The following is a 19,565-nucleotide window of genomic DNA, read 5'->3' as shown; positions in this document are numbered from 1 at the left end:
CACTCCTATTTTGATTACAATCATATTGAAGTGTACTTAAGGCATTTACTCTAAATCACTATCAGAATAGTGTAACCAACCAAAGCGCATATCTCATAAGACCACACCATCTGCCCATACGCCCAGAAGTAGCGACTGACGGCCATGTCAATGATTGACGCGCATGCGCCCAACTGGCTCAACAGTCACTACCGGATCTAACATGCTCAGAATGACACATGTTACTCTGAGATCAGGTCCATGATTATGATAGGCGAAGGGGCGGACGCTCCTTATTTGGTCTGCGCACCATATCCGTCAATCAACGAATCAGAAAGCACCTTAAGGCCCATATATAACAAAGCCCTGAACGCTAAACATTACCAGCGGAGCAGCGTAGGGTGGTAGAAGGAGGCCGACTCAGGCGGATTTTGTGAGTATTCAGTAGACAAACTTCCAGAGACCTACCTAGCACGAACCCAGACAGTGAGTAAAAAATATTGAAACCAACTCTTTACCCACACAGATTACGAATCCACCTACCCACCCTGGCGTTCTGGATATGCTCATGAGGCAGGACACAACAGTCACTATGAGTATGCTTTACAGAACCATTACAAACTATTAGTGTGTCATCTATGTTGTGTGTTATGTCCGTCTTTCTTTTTACAGGTTTATTTAACCATTTGGGGCTCCAGGTGACTGCGCCTGTCCGAGCCAGTCCCTTGTGGCAACCAAACTGACTCGCCTTTTCTTTTTCTTTTTAGGACATGCAACTGCATGAACCAAAAAACTGCTGTAGGCACATTTTAGCCTCCTTTCTTCACTGTAAATAGTTTCACTTTTTTCTACTTTAAGACAAAACATTTTTTTCTTAAAAATACGTGAGTAGGGTTGGGAAGTTGTGCCCCCGTCCTGAAGAAGGAACACCAGTTCCGAAACATGTCGACGCACACCAGAGGTAGTGTCCATAATAAAGACAACTGACCTCACTTTGCACTTCTTTTTAATAGTACCAGCAAGGGGTCTCGAATAAAGTTTTTTCATAGAACCCACTAGCCAGGTACTTTTTAATTTCTCACCACACCCTTCACTCACATTTCGCAATATCCCATCACTTGCACTTAACACACACCACACATAGTCAACTTCGACAGTGCTCCCGCGTAGTCGCTGGTCGCAGCACGCCGCATCCCTCTAGCGGGATGCGAAGACCCCGACGATGAAGCATGACACCAAGGGGCCTGTTGGTGTGTGAGGGGTATTTTTCACAACACTGAGTGTCCCCCATCCCAGAGGGGTGCACTCTGAGTAGGATTCTTCTTGTTTAATTATCAGTGCCCGTGGAGTGAGAATCCTATCTCTATACTCTACCTCCCCCCATTGTTACCTTTTTTTTTTTTTTTTTTTTTTTTTTTTTTAGAAGAGTCAGATAGACAGCTCTGTTTAGTCGCTCCAGCGATGGAAAAGCTTTCTTCTGGGTCGTGTCGAGAGTAGCACCCAGGAAAGTTATATGCTGGGAAGGCTATAGGATGGACTTTCCTGATTGAGAGCGAGTCCCAAGCGATTGAAAAGCTGTAGACAGGCACCGGAGGACCTGGTCCCGCCTTCTAGAGAGGGTGCTTTGACAAGCCAGTCGTCCAGATATGTAAATACCTGATGGTGTTGTTGTCTGAGATATGCGGCCACCGGAGAAATGCATTTCGTAAAAATGCATGGCGCCGATTTGAGTCCAAAAGGCAGGACACAAAATTGGTAATGCTTGCCCGCCACTGCGAACCTCAGAAACTTTTAGTGATTCCAGTGGATAGAGATGTGAAAATAGGCACCTTGAAGATCTAAGGACACCATGTAGTTGTTTGCCTTGATAAGTTGCAGCACTTCTTGCATGGTAACCATGCGAAACGACTGCTTCTTTAAGAATTAATTGAGACTTCTCAAGTCTAGGGTTGGCCTCCATTGTTTCTCCTTTTTGCGCACCAGGAAAAAACTGGAGTAAATCCCCTTCCCCCTTTGATGAAGGGGAACCCTTTCTATAGCTCCCTTCTGGAGCATAAGTGAAAGCTCCAGTAGTAGAAGACGTAGGTTTTTGTGAAGCATATGTCTGGGAGGGGTTTGAGGAGGGATTTGAATGAACTCTAGCGAGTGTCCAAATTGAACCAGTTGAAGAACCCAACGGTCTGTGGGTATCTTTTTCCAATTGTGTAGGAAATGGGAAATTCTTCCTCCAACTCTGGAGGGCGGAAAGGAAGTGGAGACCGGTGGTAGTGAGGAGTCATTGTCGCTGAGCGGCGTCTTTTTGTCGACCTCCTCTTCCTCGAAAGGAGGACTTAGTGTAAGATGATTGGAAGAGTAGGAAGATCGGTAGTGGTGGTAGTCTCCTCTAGTAGAGGACTGTCCCCTTCCTCTTGAGCCACGAAAAGGAGGGTTATGAATTTGAAGGGTACCCAAAGCCCTAGCCGTATCGGTATCCTTTTTTGTGCCCTGAAGAGCTTAAATGATATGTGTGCCGAAGAGAAGCTGACCATCGTAGGGCATGTCCAGAATTTTTGTTTGTACTTCCGGTCGGAATGATGTCGCCTTTAGCCAACCTTGGCACCGTAGTACCACAGCGCCGGCTAGTTGGTGAAATCCAGTAGAGGCGATGTCCATCGCACAATTGATGATTTCGGACGGCGAACATTCGCCCTCCAGCAAGATCTTCTTTGCTTCTTCCTTCGAATCGTCCGGCAAGGCCCAGATATGTGGCGCAATCTCCGCCCACATCTGTCTGTTATACCTTCCTAACAGTGCCAAGGAGTTGGATGCACGCACTGTTAATGCTGACATGGACAAGAAACGTTTCCCAATATTATCATTTTTTTTTTTTAATTCTATTGTTATTGCAGAATCAGAGATGTACAGCATACGTGTAACCTTGCCCGTCTCCGCTTATCACCCACCTCCTATGATTACTTCAGCATCACACAGCCATTCAGCCCACATCCCGGAGGCAGGGCGGCGAGAGTGAAGGATCCGGGAGTAAGCCAGGTGATAAGACAACAATGTTAACAGTAATTCGACATCAGTCTATGCGGGCCTGTCAAATGGATCTGCTTTTTTAAACCTACCCCCCCCCCAAACCCCCAACCAACAACTCCCCCCCACCGGTTAGCATTGAGGAATAATGAACAAGGCCAGTGCCCTCACTCTACCCAAAGAAAATGGACCAAATAGACCCATCCACCTGCTGCAATCTGCTGTCCACTCACGCAATAAGCATCCTCACGCCTCCCTCGGGGCCCCCCCAACCTCCCGCCCACCACCCACTCCCTGAATTGTCACTGGTGTGAGCCAACTGCAGGACTGTGATCTGTCATTCAGGAGCTGAGGGAACAACACTCACGCAACCTTGCGCCATCCGGGAACCCACTATCGGCCTCACTCTGCTTGGTCCCCGTCCTGTGACAGGTATTCAATCAGCGCTTGCACCAAGCTCTCCCACGCCCGTGCCACTTCCAATCCTCTCTCATCAGCAGTGCGCGTTGCCTGTAAGTCGGATCATACTTTCACTCCTGGCCCATTTACTCAATTCCATTGCCCAGCGCCTACTGGATGGGCCCTCTGTCGACTTCCAGCGCCAGGTGAGCTCTCTTTGAGCCAAAATTAGACCTAGATCGATAAACTTGCTGGTAACCTTCGTCTTCTTTGTATGAGGAAACCATAGCAGCAGGCAGGTTGCCTTGTCTAAGGTCACCTGTCTCTCCGTCACTTCATTCAAGAGCTCTCCCACTTCCGTCCAGTAGGGTCCTAGTTTCGGGCATTCCCAAAACATATGGTCCAACTCCGCCCCTGGGAGGGAGCATCTCGGGCATGCCGCCCCCTCGACTTGGAAATGCCTATGTATCCTGCCCGGGGTTAGATAGGCCCTGTGAACAACAAAAAAGTGCACTTGCTGGAAGTGTCACGACATCACGACATATTGGCACGCCAATGTGGTCGATGGTTCCATCTGCCCTTCTCCCCAGTGCTTCCTAATTGCCGCTGTGACGGCCATATACAAGAGGAAGTTCCCAACCGGGATTCCAAACTGATCCTGCACCGCTTGGAAGGGCAACAGTTCTCCCTCGGCATACAAATCGCCCACCATTTGGAGCCCCATCTCCTCCCACTCCATAAGGGGGGACCAACCTCCTCCGTGCGGTAGCGCCGTTAACATGCCCAGAGGTATTTCCGGGGCATATGGCTGCTCCACTCCCGCTCGCTTCCGACTTCTATTCCAGCACAGCCGCAACGTTTTTTCCTCAAGTGTCAGATCCCGTACATCTAGCTGTTGGTTCATAATAATGTAAGATAAGACGTGTCTCGGGATCCCCCTCCCTCTGTGCGAATCAGGTCCCCGAAATTCCCTAGCCACGTGTTGCGTGAGGAGCTGTAGCTGCGCCGCCAAATAATATAATTCAAAATCTGGGACCGCCATTCCTCCCTCGAGTTTCGGCCGTCGCAGCGTGTCCAACGCCACCAGTCTCCTCCCGTTCCCCCATAGGAACCCAATGGTAAGGGTCCGCAGTTCCCTAAAAAACCTAGGTGGGATCCATAGTGGCAAGGTCCTAAAATAATACAGGAGGTGCGGCAAGGCCACCATTTTGAGCAGCGCCACTCTCCCAGCCACCGATAGCGGGAGCGTGGCCCAAAATGCCGTCGAGCCCCGCAGGGCTCTCATACACCGACCTATGTTCCATTCCAGCAAATCTTCAGGACTATGGTAGATCCTCATTCCCAGGTAAGTAAAACAGGAGTCCTCCCAAACCACATCTGCCGGTAACGGCGGCTGAGGCGTCCCCACCCTCAGTGGGAAGAGGCAAGTCTTACGCCAGTTCACTCTGAGACCCCCAGCCGTGTCCTCCAGGAACAGCAGTAGATCATCCGCATAAAGCGAGATGTGATGCTGCTCACCTCGGCAGACGATCCACCCGTATATCGACCCTGACCTAGCTCATATTGCCAGGGGTTCTATCGCCAAAGCGAACAATAGAGGCGATAGTGAGCAGCCCTGTTGCGTGCCTCTTTGGACCGGGTATGCGGATGAGATCACCGAGCCCAATCGCACCCTGGCAGTAGCCGAGGAATACAATACTCTCGTCCAGCGCCTGAACCTGGTCCCCAGGCCAAACCTTCTCAACACCTCATCCAAATAGTCCCACTCCAAACTATCAAATGCTTTTTCTATGTCTATGGATAACACTGCAGGCCAGTCGCCCGGGTCCAGCTCGCTCTCCAAGACGCGCACCAGGCGGCGGACGTTAGCCGAGGTATTCCGGGTGGGGATAAAGCCAGCCTGATCCTCGTGGATCAACAACGTCATGTGCGGCAGCAATCTGGTGGCCAGGATGCGACTCAAAATGTTATAGTCCACCGTCAACATAGACAGTGGCCTATAGGAGGTCACATCCGTACTATCTTTCCCCGGCTTCAGCAGGGGCACAACCAGAGCTTCCCTCATCGAGCCGGGTAGGTGGCCCTGTTTCAACGCTTCATTATAGACTTCTAACAACTGGGGCGCCAATATGTCCATGAATTTAGCATAAAATTCAATGGGGAGGCCGTCTACCCCAGGCGTCTTCTTCCGTGCCATGTGTTTGACTGCCCCCCTAACCTCAGCCAGTGTGATCGCAGCGCCCAGGGCCCTAGCCTCCTCCTCCTCCAGCTGCGGGAGATTAATCTCTGCCATGTAATCGGATAAGTCTTCATCCCCAGTCTCTAACCGGCTCTGGTATAGGGTCTCATAATATCCAGTAAAACGTGATAGGATCGCCCCCTGGGAATAGACTATGTCCCCTGACTCCGTCTTCACACTCATTATCACACACCCCCATGGCTCCGGGTTCGCCAGTCTCGCCAGCAGCGTGCCGACCTTGTCGCCCTCCGCATGGACCCTCGCTGTGTACTGTCTGTAATCATAGCATCTCAACCTTTCGGTCTCCGATGCCACTAATTCCTTAGCCTCCAAGCGCTGTGCCTGCAGCGCCCCCTGCTCTGGCCTCCGCTTCTCTACCTCCCTCAACGCCTCCGTCGCCTTCCTGACCTCCTCCAATACCACCTTCCTTTCCCCAGAATGTTTACCAATGCATAAGCCTCTCATCACTACTTTAAATGAGTCTCATTCTAGCCCCCTAGTGGAGGCCGTGCCCTTAATTTGGATTTAAAATTATTTATATAGCGCACGTTCGCCAGCGGTTTCATGGCGCTGCAACTGGCAGATAACAGGGCAGGAGTGGCAGAAACTAAGCTAGAGGAATTCGAACTGCATGAGGACTAATTGAAGAATTTGGTGAACAAATGAGCTTTGAGCTGTTTCCGGAATTGCGGATAGAGAGTTAAGGCTCTAAGCTCTGGAGGCAGGGAATTCCAAAAGAGTGGAGCAAGGGTCGCAAATTTCGATCCTCCCCATTTCTTCCTCCGGAACCGCGGGACTGTGAGAAGGGATTGGGTGGATGAGCGTAGTTCCCTGGTAGGAACATAAGGGGTGATCTCAGATGAGATAAAAGCCGGTGCCGTGCCCAGTCGAGCTTGGAAGGTGATGGAGGCAAGCTTGAACTGGACACGTTCACGGACTGGGAGCCAATGTAGAGACTTGAGGAGGGGAGTGACATGGTGGGACTTTGGCAATTTAAACACCAGGCGCGCCGCCTGGTTCTGAATCTGCTGCAACCGCCTTAAGCTATATGCAGGTATACTAGCATATAGGGCGTTGCCGTAATCCAGGCGGGAGATGACCATTGCCAGGGTAATCAGTTTCAGAGCGTCAAAAGAAAAGAAACGGGACACCTTGCGTATAGTGCGCAGTGAAAGAAAAGAAGAAGACACCACAGAACTAACCTGGGAGTGAAGGGTGAGCCGGGAATTGAGTTTGATGCCTAATGTTTTTACTGAGGTAGAGGGAACAGGTGGAGAGCCTAGGGAAGGGGGCCAAAACAGAGAAGACCAGGGACTGGATGAACCACCCATCAACACCAGCTCAGTCTTGTCTGGGTTGAGTTTCAGATGGTTGTGGTTCATCCAGACTCGGATGTGAATCATAATAGATTGAAAATTAAGGACAGAAGGAGGGGAAGAAGACAGATTAAAGACGAGTTGGAGGTCATCCGCATAATTATATACGGTGACCTCCATCTGCTGCAGTGAAAAAATAAGAGGGGCGATGTAAAGGTTAAACAAAAGGGGTGAAAGGGAGGAACCTTGGGGGACCCCGCACTGAACTTTCCGGAAGTCCGCAGAAAAATCACCCAGGCGAACCGCCTGGGTGCGGTCCCTCAGCAAGGAGGACAACCATACCAGGGCGGTACCCCCGATCCCCGCCGCCTTGACACAGGAAAGTAAGATGGTGTGATCAACCGTGTCAAAGGCGGCTGAGAGATCGAGGAGGACCAGGGCCTGGGTCTGGTTAGTATCCATTCCCTCCCTGAGGTTGTCAAGGACCAAAAGTACTACGGACTCCGTAGAGTGTGCGGGGCGGAAACCGGCCTGGCGGGGGTCTAAGACCCCATGCGTCTCCACAAAAGAGCTCAAAGTGCAGGTGACATGGCGCTAGAGCACCTTTGCCAAGAATGGCAGGAGGGAGATGGGGCGATAGTTGGCGGGGACCGAGGGGTCCGCGCCCGGCTTCTTTAGGATAGGGACAATGACTGCTGTTTTCAGTGGGGCGGGTACAACGCCCTGAGAGAGAGAGCTATTGAGGAGGTGAAGGGGGGGGGGGGGGTCGGGACAAGAGGTAAAAATGTGACTGAGAATGTGGGAAGGGCAAGGGTCTAGGGGGGAGCCAGATTTGACCAGAGGGATTATCGAAGTCAGGGGTTCCTTGGTCAAGAGAGGAAGGGCACCAAGTTGTCCCTTGGGGGGAGGACACTGAGGATCCACAAAAGTAGGAGAAGGGGGAGGAATGTTGGCTTTGATGGTGGCAATTTTCTGGATGAAGAAGTTGTTAAGGGAGTGACAGAGTTCCTGAGAGGGGGTGGGCTTCAGAGTAGTTCTGTCGGAGAATGCCAGGTTATGCACAATCGAGAAGATTTCCCTCGATTGGTTCTCCGCAGCGAGAACTTTGGAGGAAAAATAGGCTGTTTTCGCCGCCAAGATGGTCTGTTTATATTGGGTCAAGATGTTAGTGAACTCCAATCGAAGTAAGGGGCAGTAGTTTCTCCTCCAGGCACGCTCCGCTCGGCGTACCGCTAATTTGATGATCTTGAGGTCCTCATTAAACCACAGGTTTGCATCCTTCTCCCGCTTTGAGGTGACCCGCTTCAGGGGGGCGATGGAGTCGCAACCTGAGGTGAGCCACTGATCAATGGACGTGACCTGGGAAAGAGTGGATAGACCTTGTAGGACGGGGTAAGAAGCGGTGAGTAAGGCACAAAGTATGACTCCGCTCCTTCACGGATCTCAGTCTGAAAGACCTGATCCTCTAGCGTGTCCGGGTTCAGTCGCCAATTAGGAATCGCTGTCCTCACTCGCTGCCATTGGAGGGAAAGCAGCTGGAGATTGTGATCTGAGATGGTCCTAGCCAGGTACTCAGTGTGTTTTGCCATAGTAGCAGTGGTGGGGTCACAAAGGATCGTATCAATCCTGACAAGCAGCTCATGGAGCGCAGAAAAGAAGGAGTAGTCCCTGCCCCCAGGATGCTGCCCTCGCTACACATCTATCAGCCCCCATTCATTCTGCCAGTCTCTCCTCTGTTTCGCCACTCTACGCACCAGGGATTCAATCAGTGGTGGATGGGATCTGTCCAAGGCGACATCAGTAATGGAATTAAAATCGCCTCCCAGTATTACCGGCCCCGCCAGATACTGTGCCAAGAGTCCTGAGATGGTGTCAAAGAAGCAGGGTTGTTCTGTGTTCGGGGCATAGATACAGCAAAGCGCCACCTCCCGGCCATATAGCCTCCCCGCTACCCCCACATATCTACCATCCGGATCAATCGTCTGACTCGTCACCTGAAAGGGAATCCCTGCCCTCACCCAAATCAGTACCCCCCTCGCAAATGCAGAATATGCTGTGCCAAACACTTGCCCTCTCCACCGCTTCTGTAGCGCCGTACACTCTAGCTTGGTAAGATGGGTCTCTTGGAGCATTGCTATCTGAACCCCTCGGAGCACCAAATATGCATGCACTTTGTGACGTCGGGACATGGTGTGAAGTCCTCGCACGTTCCATGTGACGCACTTCAGCTCAGGTATAGTCCCCATCGCTACCCTTCCGTTGCATCACCCCCTCCGCAGCCTGCCAGCCCACACCAGCATCAGAAATACCCACCCCCCAAACAACCCCCAGAACCCCCAACGCCCACTCCCCCAGAACAGGAACCAACAACAGTGCATCAGCCCCCATCCAAACCTCACACACCAAACAAACAAATCTACCCTGCAGTAGCCACTGCAGGTTGCCTTAAGGGCAATAGGAGCGCGGTTGTGCCCCGACAAGCGGCAGCTCTCGCCCCAGCTCCCCGCCCCATGATCCCCCCGTGGCCTGGTACAGCTACAGTATTCCAAAAGGTTACCATGTATTCCAGCCTCTACCACAGTTGTCCGTGCTCCGCACTCCACCCCGGAGGTCATGCAAGTCACAAATCGTCCACCGAGCGGGGAGTCACCTCCGGCCCAACAGTACTATCCACATCCGAAATTTCAGTCCCAGAGTGTCTCTTGTCGTCATCCGACACCGATCCTCCCACCAACTCCTCTCTCTCCGAACCCGTAATTGCTGCCGTTGCCGCCAGGGCCCCCTGTTTGTCCGCTGCCAGTTGCGCGAGCAGCAGGGCCTGTTGAGTCTTGTGTCGTTTCGGATGCGTTGCGATTGGCGCAGCCTCGCCGGCTTAGGTCGGTCATTTTCAGCCTTGTGTTTGCGACCAGTTCCCGCTCTGTATGACTCTAGCCAAGTCCAGGCTTCCTCAGGTGTCATAAAAAACTGTGTTGTGCCATCCAGGATGATCCGTAGTTTAGCCGGGAACAGCAATGAGTACTGAATCCCCTCAGTTCTGAGTTCTTTTTTGACCGCTAGGAATGATGCTCTATGTCGTTGGACATCCTGGGTATAGTCCGGGAAGATTGTTACCGAGCTGTTCTCCACTGTGAAAGGTCTCATAGATCGCGCAATTTGAATCAACAGATCTCTGTCCTTGTAGTGGAGGAGACGTGCCACCACAGGTCTGGGTGGGCGCCCCAATGATGGCGGCTTGGCCGGAACTCTATGTGCCCTTTCCAGCGTGAAGAAGGGGGACAGCCCCTCCGGGGCCAATTTCATCCTAAACCAGTTCTCCAGGTAGGCAATCATATCCGCCCCTCCAATTTTCTCCGGCAGGCCGACCACCCTCACATTATTGCGCCTATTCCTACTTTCGGCATCCTCCGTTCTTTTTTCTAGCGCCGTCAGCCATTGTAGTGCACCCTCCAGTTTCCGTTCAACAGTCACCACCGCCGGTTTCAGTTCTTGCACGATTAATTCAGTGTTCTTCACCCGGTCCACCAGCTTCGAATGATCAGCCTTCGGGAGGCCCAGCCCCGTTGCAACCTGCGTGATATCATTATGTAGGGATTCTTTGGTCGCCGTGATGGCCTCTAGGATCTGATCCAGACGTTTGTTCAACCTCCTTTCCGTCTCTGAGCCCCCCATCGCTTCCTCACCCTCCGGGGTGGTAATCTGCGTTGCCTCGTCTCCTCCTGCTGCTCCCGGCTTCATCATGCAGGCCGCTCCACACACAGCACCGCGCAACAATGCCCTCCGTTTTGGCCCTCCGTGTCCGAGCTGCAGGGAGCGCCCCTGTACCTAATGCCCGCAGAGCGTCACCAATCTCAGGCCGTTCATCGGACCAGCGGGGTAGCAGTTCCTCCGCAATAACTTGAAGCTGGTCTCGTGGTCACCCCCCACTCAGCACTATCCAATCGGTCCCTGCGGCACCACTTTAGCTGCAGGCCCCTCCAGATTCCGGTGATCGCAGGATCACCCAGGCCTTTCACAAGTGTCCCGCATGTACCTGGCTCCTGGTCTGCTCCATCCTTCGACCCCAGACGGGCCCGGAGTCCGCCCAACAGGCCGCCTCAGGTCTCCATTCGTAGGCACTGTTCGGCCTCCAGGTCGACTTCTCACCACCCCGGTGTCTGGCTGTAGCGCCTGAGAATGAGCCCTCTCACTCCACCCAGTCAGGCGCCGCCTTTGTGGGGCTCTCAGCAGGCTACACCTGCAGCCAGTCAGTAGCGCTCCGCTCAGGGTCCCTCCTGGAGCGCGCCGGGACTGAACGCTCAGCCGGCGTCACCTCACTCCCCGGGGCGGCCGCTCGTGTCTTGAGCCGAAAGGGCTATCGCCCCCGTGACGTTGTGAAGTTCCTCCGCGGCTGCCTCCTAGTGCGGCGCCGCCGAGTCGAATCTGGCCACAATACCAGAGAGAAGACCCTCTATTACCGCAGCGGGGGCGTCACCCGGCTCTCGGGGTAGTGGTCCGCCTATGTCGGGTCCCGGCTCAGCACGCCGCCCTGCACTCTGGACACTGAGGCAGTTCCTGGGGTTCCCAGTCAGGGGCTCTTCAGCACTAGCGCCGCTCCTGAGCCAGCCCAGCTCCGCACCTCTCCGGCTCCCCGGTCCCAGATCGGGGGTCACCACTTCTCCTCGCTGTCCTTCCAGGCAGCCGCCATCTTGAGGCTCCCAGCCAATCTCGCCAGCCGCCGGTCAGCATCGGTCACCTCCGCGTTCTTCCCGCGAGACACCGGTCTCGGCGCTCAGCAGCCGCAGCCCCTCTCCAGCCGCGCCTCAGCCGATCGTCCTGCCTGCACCGGGGGTGAGTCCGCTCCTTATGGCGCTATTGAGTAGATGTCGCCGCCATCTTGGGAACTCCGCCGCAGCTCGCCTGGTCCCGGTGACAACAAAGAAAACTCCGTCACCGAGGCCCTATCAGCTGTGATGTCGGGCTCAAAGTGTGCAGCAGGTATTCCGACACAAGCTCCGCGTCCACAGGCCACTGGAGACCCCGATTTACAGGATAAATTGGGGATCGAGCGCGGAGCTATCGGCTCACGCCGCCTGTTCCATCGGAGCCCAAGCCACGCCCCCATCGTTTCCCAATATTATCAAGCCGTCTACCTTCCTTGTCTGGAGGAGAGGCCAGCGGAGCAGAAGGGTTTTTAGATTTCTGCTGAGCGGCTTGTGTGATGACTGAGTCGGGTTTGGGGTGCCCGGTCCGACAGGCTGGAGCGGTGTCCAGAGCCCTATATTTTTTGTCCTGCCGGGGTCGCACCGGGGGTAGTGAAGAAGGGTTGTGAATAATCTTTACACCCTGATCCCATATATAGTCAATAATGGGTATAGATCTGTCAGATTTTTTAAAAGGTTCCTCAAAGTCATAAAGGAAGCAATCCTGTTGTTGTGAAGGCATAGGGATCTGGAAACGCTGTGCCGCTCTTTCCAGGATGGTTTGGAAACCCCTGATATCAGGAGGCGAGTCAGCTAGAGTAGGCACCGGGGATGCTGGACAGGGGATTACATAATCATCCCACTCATCATGTGTTGACTGAGAATCGTGAAGTTCCCCTTCCTCATGTGGGTCCTCTTCCTCAGCATACGTGGAAGGCGGAGGAAGTGATGTGGTAGGCCCAGGCTGCAAAATAAGGGGTGAAGGCAGTGGCCTTGGTGGTGGAGAGACTACTGGAGGTGGAGGAGATGTAGCCGAAGTTGGAAATCTCTGCTTATAGTCAGTAATTAGAAATTGGAGGTCGGAAACCAGGGACGCAGGTAGACAAACCATGGGAGGTGGAGGTGGATGGCACTCTTCAGGATAATCCACCTGGTCCTCCGGTTCTTGGTCCTCATAGTCTGTGCTGTCGTGGTACTTGACGTGAAGTTCAGATGGGCTTGTCGCAGTTCTGAACATACTGCCATCGTCAGAATCTTCCTCTTCCAAGCGGTGAGTTGGAGGCAATGGTTGGACCCTACTAGGAGAAGTCAGGGCCGCTGTCAGCGTGCGTTTTGTATCTTGAGGTGGACATACGCACTGTGTAGTTTGGGTTAATCGACGGTGAAGTGTAGACAGGCACCATGGTTGGTAACATCGACGGAGCTCCTGTCGACGGAGCCATCGTCGTCGATGGGGTCCTCGTCGATGGTGTCCTCGTCGACGGTTCTGTCGTCGATGGAGCCATCGTCGACGACGGGGTAGACGTCGACGGAACAGTCTTCATCAATGTAGGCGTTGACAAGCTCCTGGGCGATTATAGTGCCGATGCTAGTTTTGACGTCGACATGATTTCTTTATTTTTATCGTAGACGAGACAGACTACCCAGCCCTCGACGATGAAGTAGTCGTCGTCGACGTGGACAGTTGAGACTGTCGTCGTCGATGAGGTTACTACCAAAGATGTAGACGGAGATTTGCTTGTCGTTGAAGCTAACGTCGACTAAGTCGGTGTCGGCGAGGTGCAAACAGGTCTCTTAATGGTACCTTTTACCTTCTGAGGAGAAACCTTTGCCGGTAGAGCCTTAGGATGTGCCTCCTAAGACTTTTTGATTCAGAAAAGGGGGGTGGTGATGAACAGAGTGTCTGAATTAAGCAGACCACTCTTACCCAGTCCAAAGATCAGGGCTTGATCCATCACCGTTTTTTAGCTCACTGCACCATCCCAGCTCAGAACTTGGCTATATGCAAATTAGTCTGACCCTGGCCCAGTGCATCATGGGAACAGGGCAGACCAAACTACCAAGCCAATTCTTATACTGGGAAGGAAACAAGCTACCGGGGACCGGTTTCTGGCATTTCAGCCGTCTTCGGCCCGGCTTGCTTGAATCCTGATGGTGCAATGAGCTAGGGACTCACATCTGAGTATACCCTTCCACGCTTATGGTGGACAAAAATGATTCAGAAAAGGGGGGTGGTGATGAACAGAGTGTCTGAATTAAGCAGACCACTCTTACCCAGTCCTAAGACTTTTTGTGCGTCTTCTTTTGAGGTGGCTGCGATGAAGGTCCTAGAGAGGCCACTCTGGGTCTTTTCTGAGAGGAATAGGAAGACTTGGAGGAGCTCTCACTCTCCTCAGAAGAAACGGCTTGGTCTTTATCTTTAAGCCTCTGCAGCCAAATTAAGATGCGTTCCTCCCTGTCTTTGAGGGTTTTTTAAGAAAAGGTACGACATACCTTGCAGTCCTATGAGGAGTGATCCGGGTAAAGGCAGTAGAGACAGTCCTTGTGTTGGACATCAACATGAAGTCTCTTTTTACCACAGGAAGCACAGGGCCTAAAAAGGCCTTTTTTAAGAGTATCTGCCATGAAGAACCTGAGAACTTCACACAGAAAAAGGAATTTTGAAGAAAAAAGCAATGGAAATCCAGAAAACAAGGAAAGCGGAGCAGAGCTCAGTGGAGACTCTTTAGCACGACGTGCGGTAGAAAATCTGAGGGACTAGAGCTCCTTCCAGGAAGGTTCCAGAGGGTGGTGATAGCTGATTGGCTCTACTCCAAAGTTTGGTCCTTTTTACAAAAGGACATAGATATGTTACTAATGTGAGGCCCTTGGCCTATCACTCTATATGTCTAATGAGACTTTACTTTATTTATGTACCGGGGACTCCCATCCTGACGACGGGGAATGATTCAGGCATGTGAATCTACGAAAGATACCTTAATACTGGATAACTACAGGCTTCTACGACAAAACACCCAAGGTCACTGCCACAGGAGGTAGAAGGTACGGCAGCACAGCTGCAGGAGTGGGCCTTCCCCAATGCCAGAGAGAGAGATCTACCACTAGGCCAAGCTGATGCTGGGTCCAGTTCTCAACTTTGAGATAGTGGCTGCGGCTCGGAAACCCCTCCGAATACGACAAAACCCACCTCGGGTGGATACTTCTTTGCATGAATGTGGGAATGTCTCTGTATGAATGCTCGACCCCACTCGTCGACATTCTAGCACACCAAATTGGGTACTTCTGCAGCCAGCCGTAAGGGTAATAAGCCACATTTGAATGCATGACAGGAGAGGTAGCAATCCATGTGGCGAAGAACACTGGGATTTGGATGAGGAGTGCTCTCCAAAGGCAAAGGGGTTCCAGTGTCAGAAGAGGCCCCAATACTCTATTTCCTACACTCCTGATCACCTGAAAGGCTAAAGCAAGAGAGTAAAAGATGACCAAAGTTTAAGTGTAAGCGGCAAATTTGCTGAATCTATGCAGATTAGTTTGAAATAATAGGTCAATTTAAGGCTGAAAGTAGGCAAGTGGCACGTACCTCCCAAAATATATTTATCCGAAGACAGTGGGGGCTAAAAGATATGGACATCTCTTGTGGGTTCTGCGAGTGAATTGGAAATTTATGTCCCCGAAGATGCATTCTCAAGGCAAAGTATTGGGGTTCTTTGAATTATCAAGACCCCAACAAGAGAACCTCACTGAGTCCACAACGAGTATGGGATGAGAAGACACCCCCTACTTAAGACTGATTTATTAGCTAGTCTCCAATCCTTTAAAAATGAGCTCATAGGGGAACACAAGAACAATATCATCACTGAACTCTCCACCCTGCTCGCAGACCTTTGATTAAAAATTGCCACCCTTCGGAATGATATTGATTCGACTAGGTATACAGTGGTAGAGGCGGAGAGAAAAAATTACTCACTGAAGGAGAGGCATGCAGCCTTGGAAGAAAGGTGCACCACTCTGTCCATCAAAAACAAGGAGATCATCCGGAAGTTGGAAAATCTTGAAAATCGCACTAGGCATGATAACATCTGCATACAATTCTTTGTGGAAGGGGCACAAGGAACAAGTATAGAGGCCTTTGTGAATGGTCTTTATGGTACGTTGTTGGGGACAGTCAGAAACCATCACGCTCAATTGAGTGCACAAGGTGGGACCCAGATCTTCTTCCAATGCAAATGGTTTCCAAGACATGTTAGTGAAACTTCACTTTTCAAACTAAAGAGAAAGACTTAAGGGAAGCACAAGAGGGAGACCAAACCAGAGAGAGGACTATGATTGTGCTCTCTTCCAGGTTATTGCATCCTCCATGCTCACCGGACGCCAGCAATTTCACCCCGTCATTAGCTATCTCAATGACACTAACAAACGCTCCAAATGCCTCTTTCCCTTTTGCATACCATTTGAAATCTATAACAAGCCTCATCAAACATCAAATAAACAGCTGCAGTTAGAATACTTGGACTTCATTTACCTGAGAAAGAATAGACTACAGCGGGACCATCAACCTTGAGCTCCAGGAGAGAGGCCAAATGGCGCAAGCCCTGCCAACACTGATAAAGAGAGAAGAAATCCTCCAAAAGCACAAAGGAAAGCAAATGAACCCGTACCTTGAAAACAAGACTAGAGACCATGATTCCACAAGGAGGCAATAACCAAATGAAAAAGGGGAAAATCTGGGCCTAAAGAATGCTCTCCCCATCCTTATACATTTGAATGAATCAGGTTTCATAGAAGAACCTGAGACACATGACAATATCAGGCCGGTCCTCCATCCTATTGTAAAGGTAAAGAAATTAAATAAAGTGACACCGGTAATTGTAGTTGCATTAGAAGCAGAAAAAGCATGTGGCCGGATCCATTGGCACTTCTTGAAGAAGACACTGGAGGCAGAGGGATGGGGGGAAAAAGTTCATAGCGGTGTTCATGGTGAGATATTGAGCACCTAGACCCAGAGTGATTCTAAATGGGGGAATTACCAATTCTTTCCATTTAGAGAAGAGGGACGCGAGGGCTGTCCATGCTCCTCGCTCTTGTTGTTCGCCTTAAGTATTGAGCACTTTGCCATCCACATAAGGAGCTACATGGAGGTGCGGAGGTTCAGGTTTGGTCAGGAGGAGGAAAATGTACTCCTGACCTTGGCAGGAGCCAGCCAGGTCCCTTCCCAGAATACAGAATTGCTTAAAGCTGTTTGAGAAATTAGCTGTCTTTAAAATTAACGCACTGAACAGGAGAATCTAAACCTAACCTTACCCCAGCAAATGGTAGATCAGTTAAGGAACACTAATTTCTGTTGGGCTACTGGAGGAATTAGCTATTGAGGGGTAAAAAGGTCATCAGATGGTGCAGATTTATACAAATTCAAACTACTACCTCTCTTAACAGAAATATGACTGTGGCGGAGGACTTACGACAGTGGGGGGGGGGGATTTGCAGGTATCTTGGTTGGGTAGAGATATTGTCATCTAAATGAATATCCTGCCAAAACCGCTCAATCTGTTTCATGCTTACTAATTCTGATAGCATTGACTTTTTTCAATAACCTTAGGAGCATAACCCTGGAATATATTTGGGAAAGGAAGAGACCTAAAGTGGTGTATAGAGTCTTATGCAGGCGCAGAGAGAGAGGGTGGCTCACACTTCCAGAACTGTATACTTAGTACAGAGCAGAGCAATGGACAATCCTGGCAGATGGGATCTCAAGAGAATCTGAGAAAGTATGGCTACATATTGACAGAGCTGTTGCTGGTTCTTCATTGTGGTACTTAATGTGGAAACCTCAACCAGATAGACCTCCCTAATGTATACCTTAGTAAACCTATACAGACAGCACTGACAGTTTGGGATGAGGTGAACAAGCAGTTGAAGCTGTCTCCATATCCCTCCATCCATACCACTATATCTGTTAACACTACACCCACTTCAGCGCTGTGGCTGGGTCCATTTGATACCAAGCGAGAAGGATTGTTGCATGCTGAGGGGCATGCTTGGCAAGGACACTATGAAATCCTTGAAGAATACACACATTTCTAAAAGGGAAAGTAAAGTGAACGAGCAGCAAGGTTAGCAGATAGATTGTAATGTATATGCATGCAAAAAACAGGCACTGTGCCTTCAAGGGCCTCACCCTTCCTTCTGTGTCCCACAAGTGACAGTTAGGTCAGCTCAATTTTTACGGAAACAAGAGGATCCTGGGTGAATGTAAGAAAATGCTTTGTACTTGCTTTTCCGGTGGGTGGGAGGGTTGTTTACGGCTATGATGAACATTCCCCTGGAAGACAACTAGGGTTACTAGCTTACTAGATCAGTAACTTAATTCTCTTCCAGGGGGATCCTCATCAATAGTCAAAAGCACAGAATAGAATAGCAAGCCCATCCCACAATAAAGGCATTGAAGGAAGTAAGACACCATAAATTATCAACCAAACCTTAGGAAAGAATGCCCTATTTGGGTTTCCGCCCTGGATTTCGAATCCAGTCAATAGTGTCTTTGTCTTGTGAATGCATGCACGTATTTCTAGGTGGGAGCCTTACATTGAGAAAGAAACATTCCTTAACAACGTCACTGTCACAGCCGTAACAGAGCCACTGTCACTGTTTTCCATTTGTGGAATGTGCTTTAGGCCTACCAGGAAGTAACTAATTTGCCAGCTAATAAGGTAGTAAGATGCACAATACTAGCCATCTAGACAATGATTAGTTTGTTCTCGATTAGCATGTCTTTACAAGAAGTACAATCAGAAAATCTGATTGCCTTCTCACTTTTGTCTTATCTAGACAGAACTTTTAGACCCTTTTCACATCCAGAGTATGAAGGGCTCTTTCTACTGAGTTGAAGGAGTTGGAAAGAAAGTTGGTAAAGAAATCGTCTGGTTGGAATGAAAGTCTGAAACCCTTTTTGAAAGAAAACTAGGATGAGTTGTCAAGACTCGCGATTGTTATAGGAGACAAGTGCAACTTTCCTGAGAACACAAGCCCCAGACATCACTCACTCTTCAGAACTAGTGAATGGAAATCAGTGTGGCGATCAACTCAAGCTACTCACTTTGCCATTTATTGTTTCACTGATGGTCCTTGCTAATTTCAGCATCTCTTCAGAATCCTGAAGACATCTAATGAGGAAAAGAAAAATAAAGTGAGTGACATCTGCCAATTCTCATTACTATAGCACAGAGCAATGCATACTTTCCAGATTACTTAAAATTAATCTTCATTACTGAAGTATAACTCTTTTGAAGTCTTTAACCATAAGGGTATGCCAGTACCTTGAGGAAGGGATCTTATGCAGTTCTTAATATTTAGGAAGACTTTTAGATAAATGGCTTAATACAATATAAGCATGAACATGTATATTTACATGATCTTTCATGCAATCATAAACATTTTACATATAGAAAGGTAAGAGGGAACCCAAAGGACCGAGATGATGAAGAAACAAACAAGAGTTAATTTGAGTTTTGGAAAGCTCTACAATTTAAGTGATGCAGCAATGGAACTCCCACACCTCGAAATCCGTGGATATCATTATTCCGAGGTGCAGGAATACCATGGTATTCAAAGTCACACTATGAGCAGTACTCCACAAATATAGACTTACAGGAAAAGTATTGTGTCCTTACCAGGTATACTTGGTAATTCCCTAGTTTTGCCGGTTTTCCCACCCATGCAGGTCAACAGCAGTTAGTCAGTGAAATGTCTGGGAAATAAACACGGTTGTTCGAGGCTCCTGCATTGGTTGTAATTTTTGACTTGGCGTATATGTTAATGTGGCCTTAAGTGGTTTTGAAGCAATCACTTTGTGAGCTTGATATCATAGTTGATGACTGTTCTATGGCAACAAGTCAATGCAATGTACCCACACTACTAAAAATAAGATAAAACAGATAC

General features: G+C 50.1%; 1 protein-coding gene across 2 annotated transcripts in view; it reads right to left on the bottom strand.

Moving 5' to 3' along the window:
- UBA6 (ubiquitin like modifier activating enzyme 6) overlaps window positions 1-19,565 on the bottom strand; it is a 1,035,692-nt gene that overhangs the window by 670,245 nt on the left and 345,882 nt on the right. For both annotated transcript variants that reach the window (XM_086961917.1, XM_086961916.1), the window contains exon 13: window positions 18,724-18,790. In XM_086961917.1, the coding sequence (XP_086818043.1) occupies window positions 18,724-18,790 (67 nt within the window). The remainder of the gene's footprint in view (window positions 1-18,723; window positions 18,791-19,565) is intronic.

The sequence above is a fragment of the Lissotriton vulgaris genome, chromosome 3_1, assembly GCF_964263255.1.
Source record: "Lissotriton vulgaris chromosome 3_1, aLisVul1.2, whole genome shotgun sequence".
Lineage (NCBI taxonomy): Eukaryota > Metazoa > Chordata > Amphibia > Caudata > Salamandridae > Lissotriton > Lissotriton vulgaris.
This window is presented reverse-complemented; position numbering and strand designations above follow the sequence as displayed.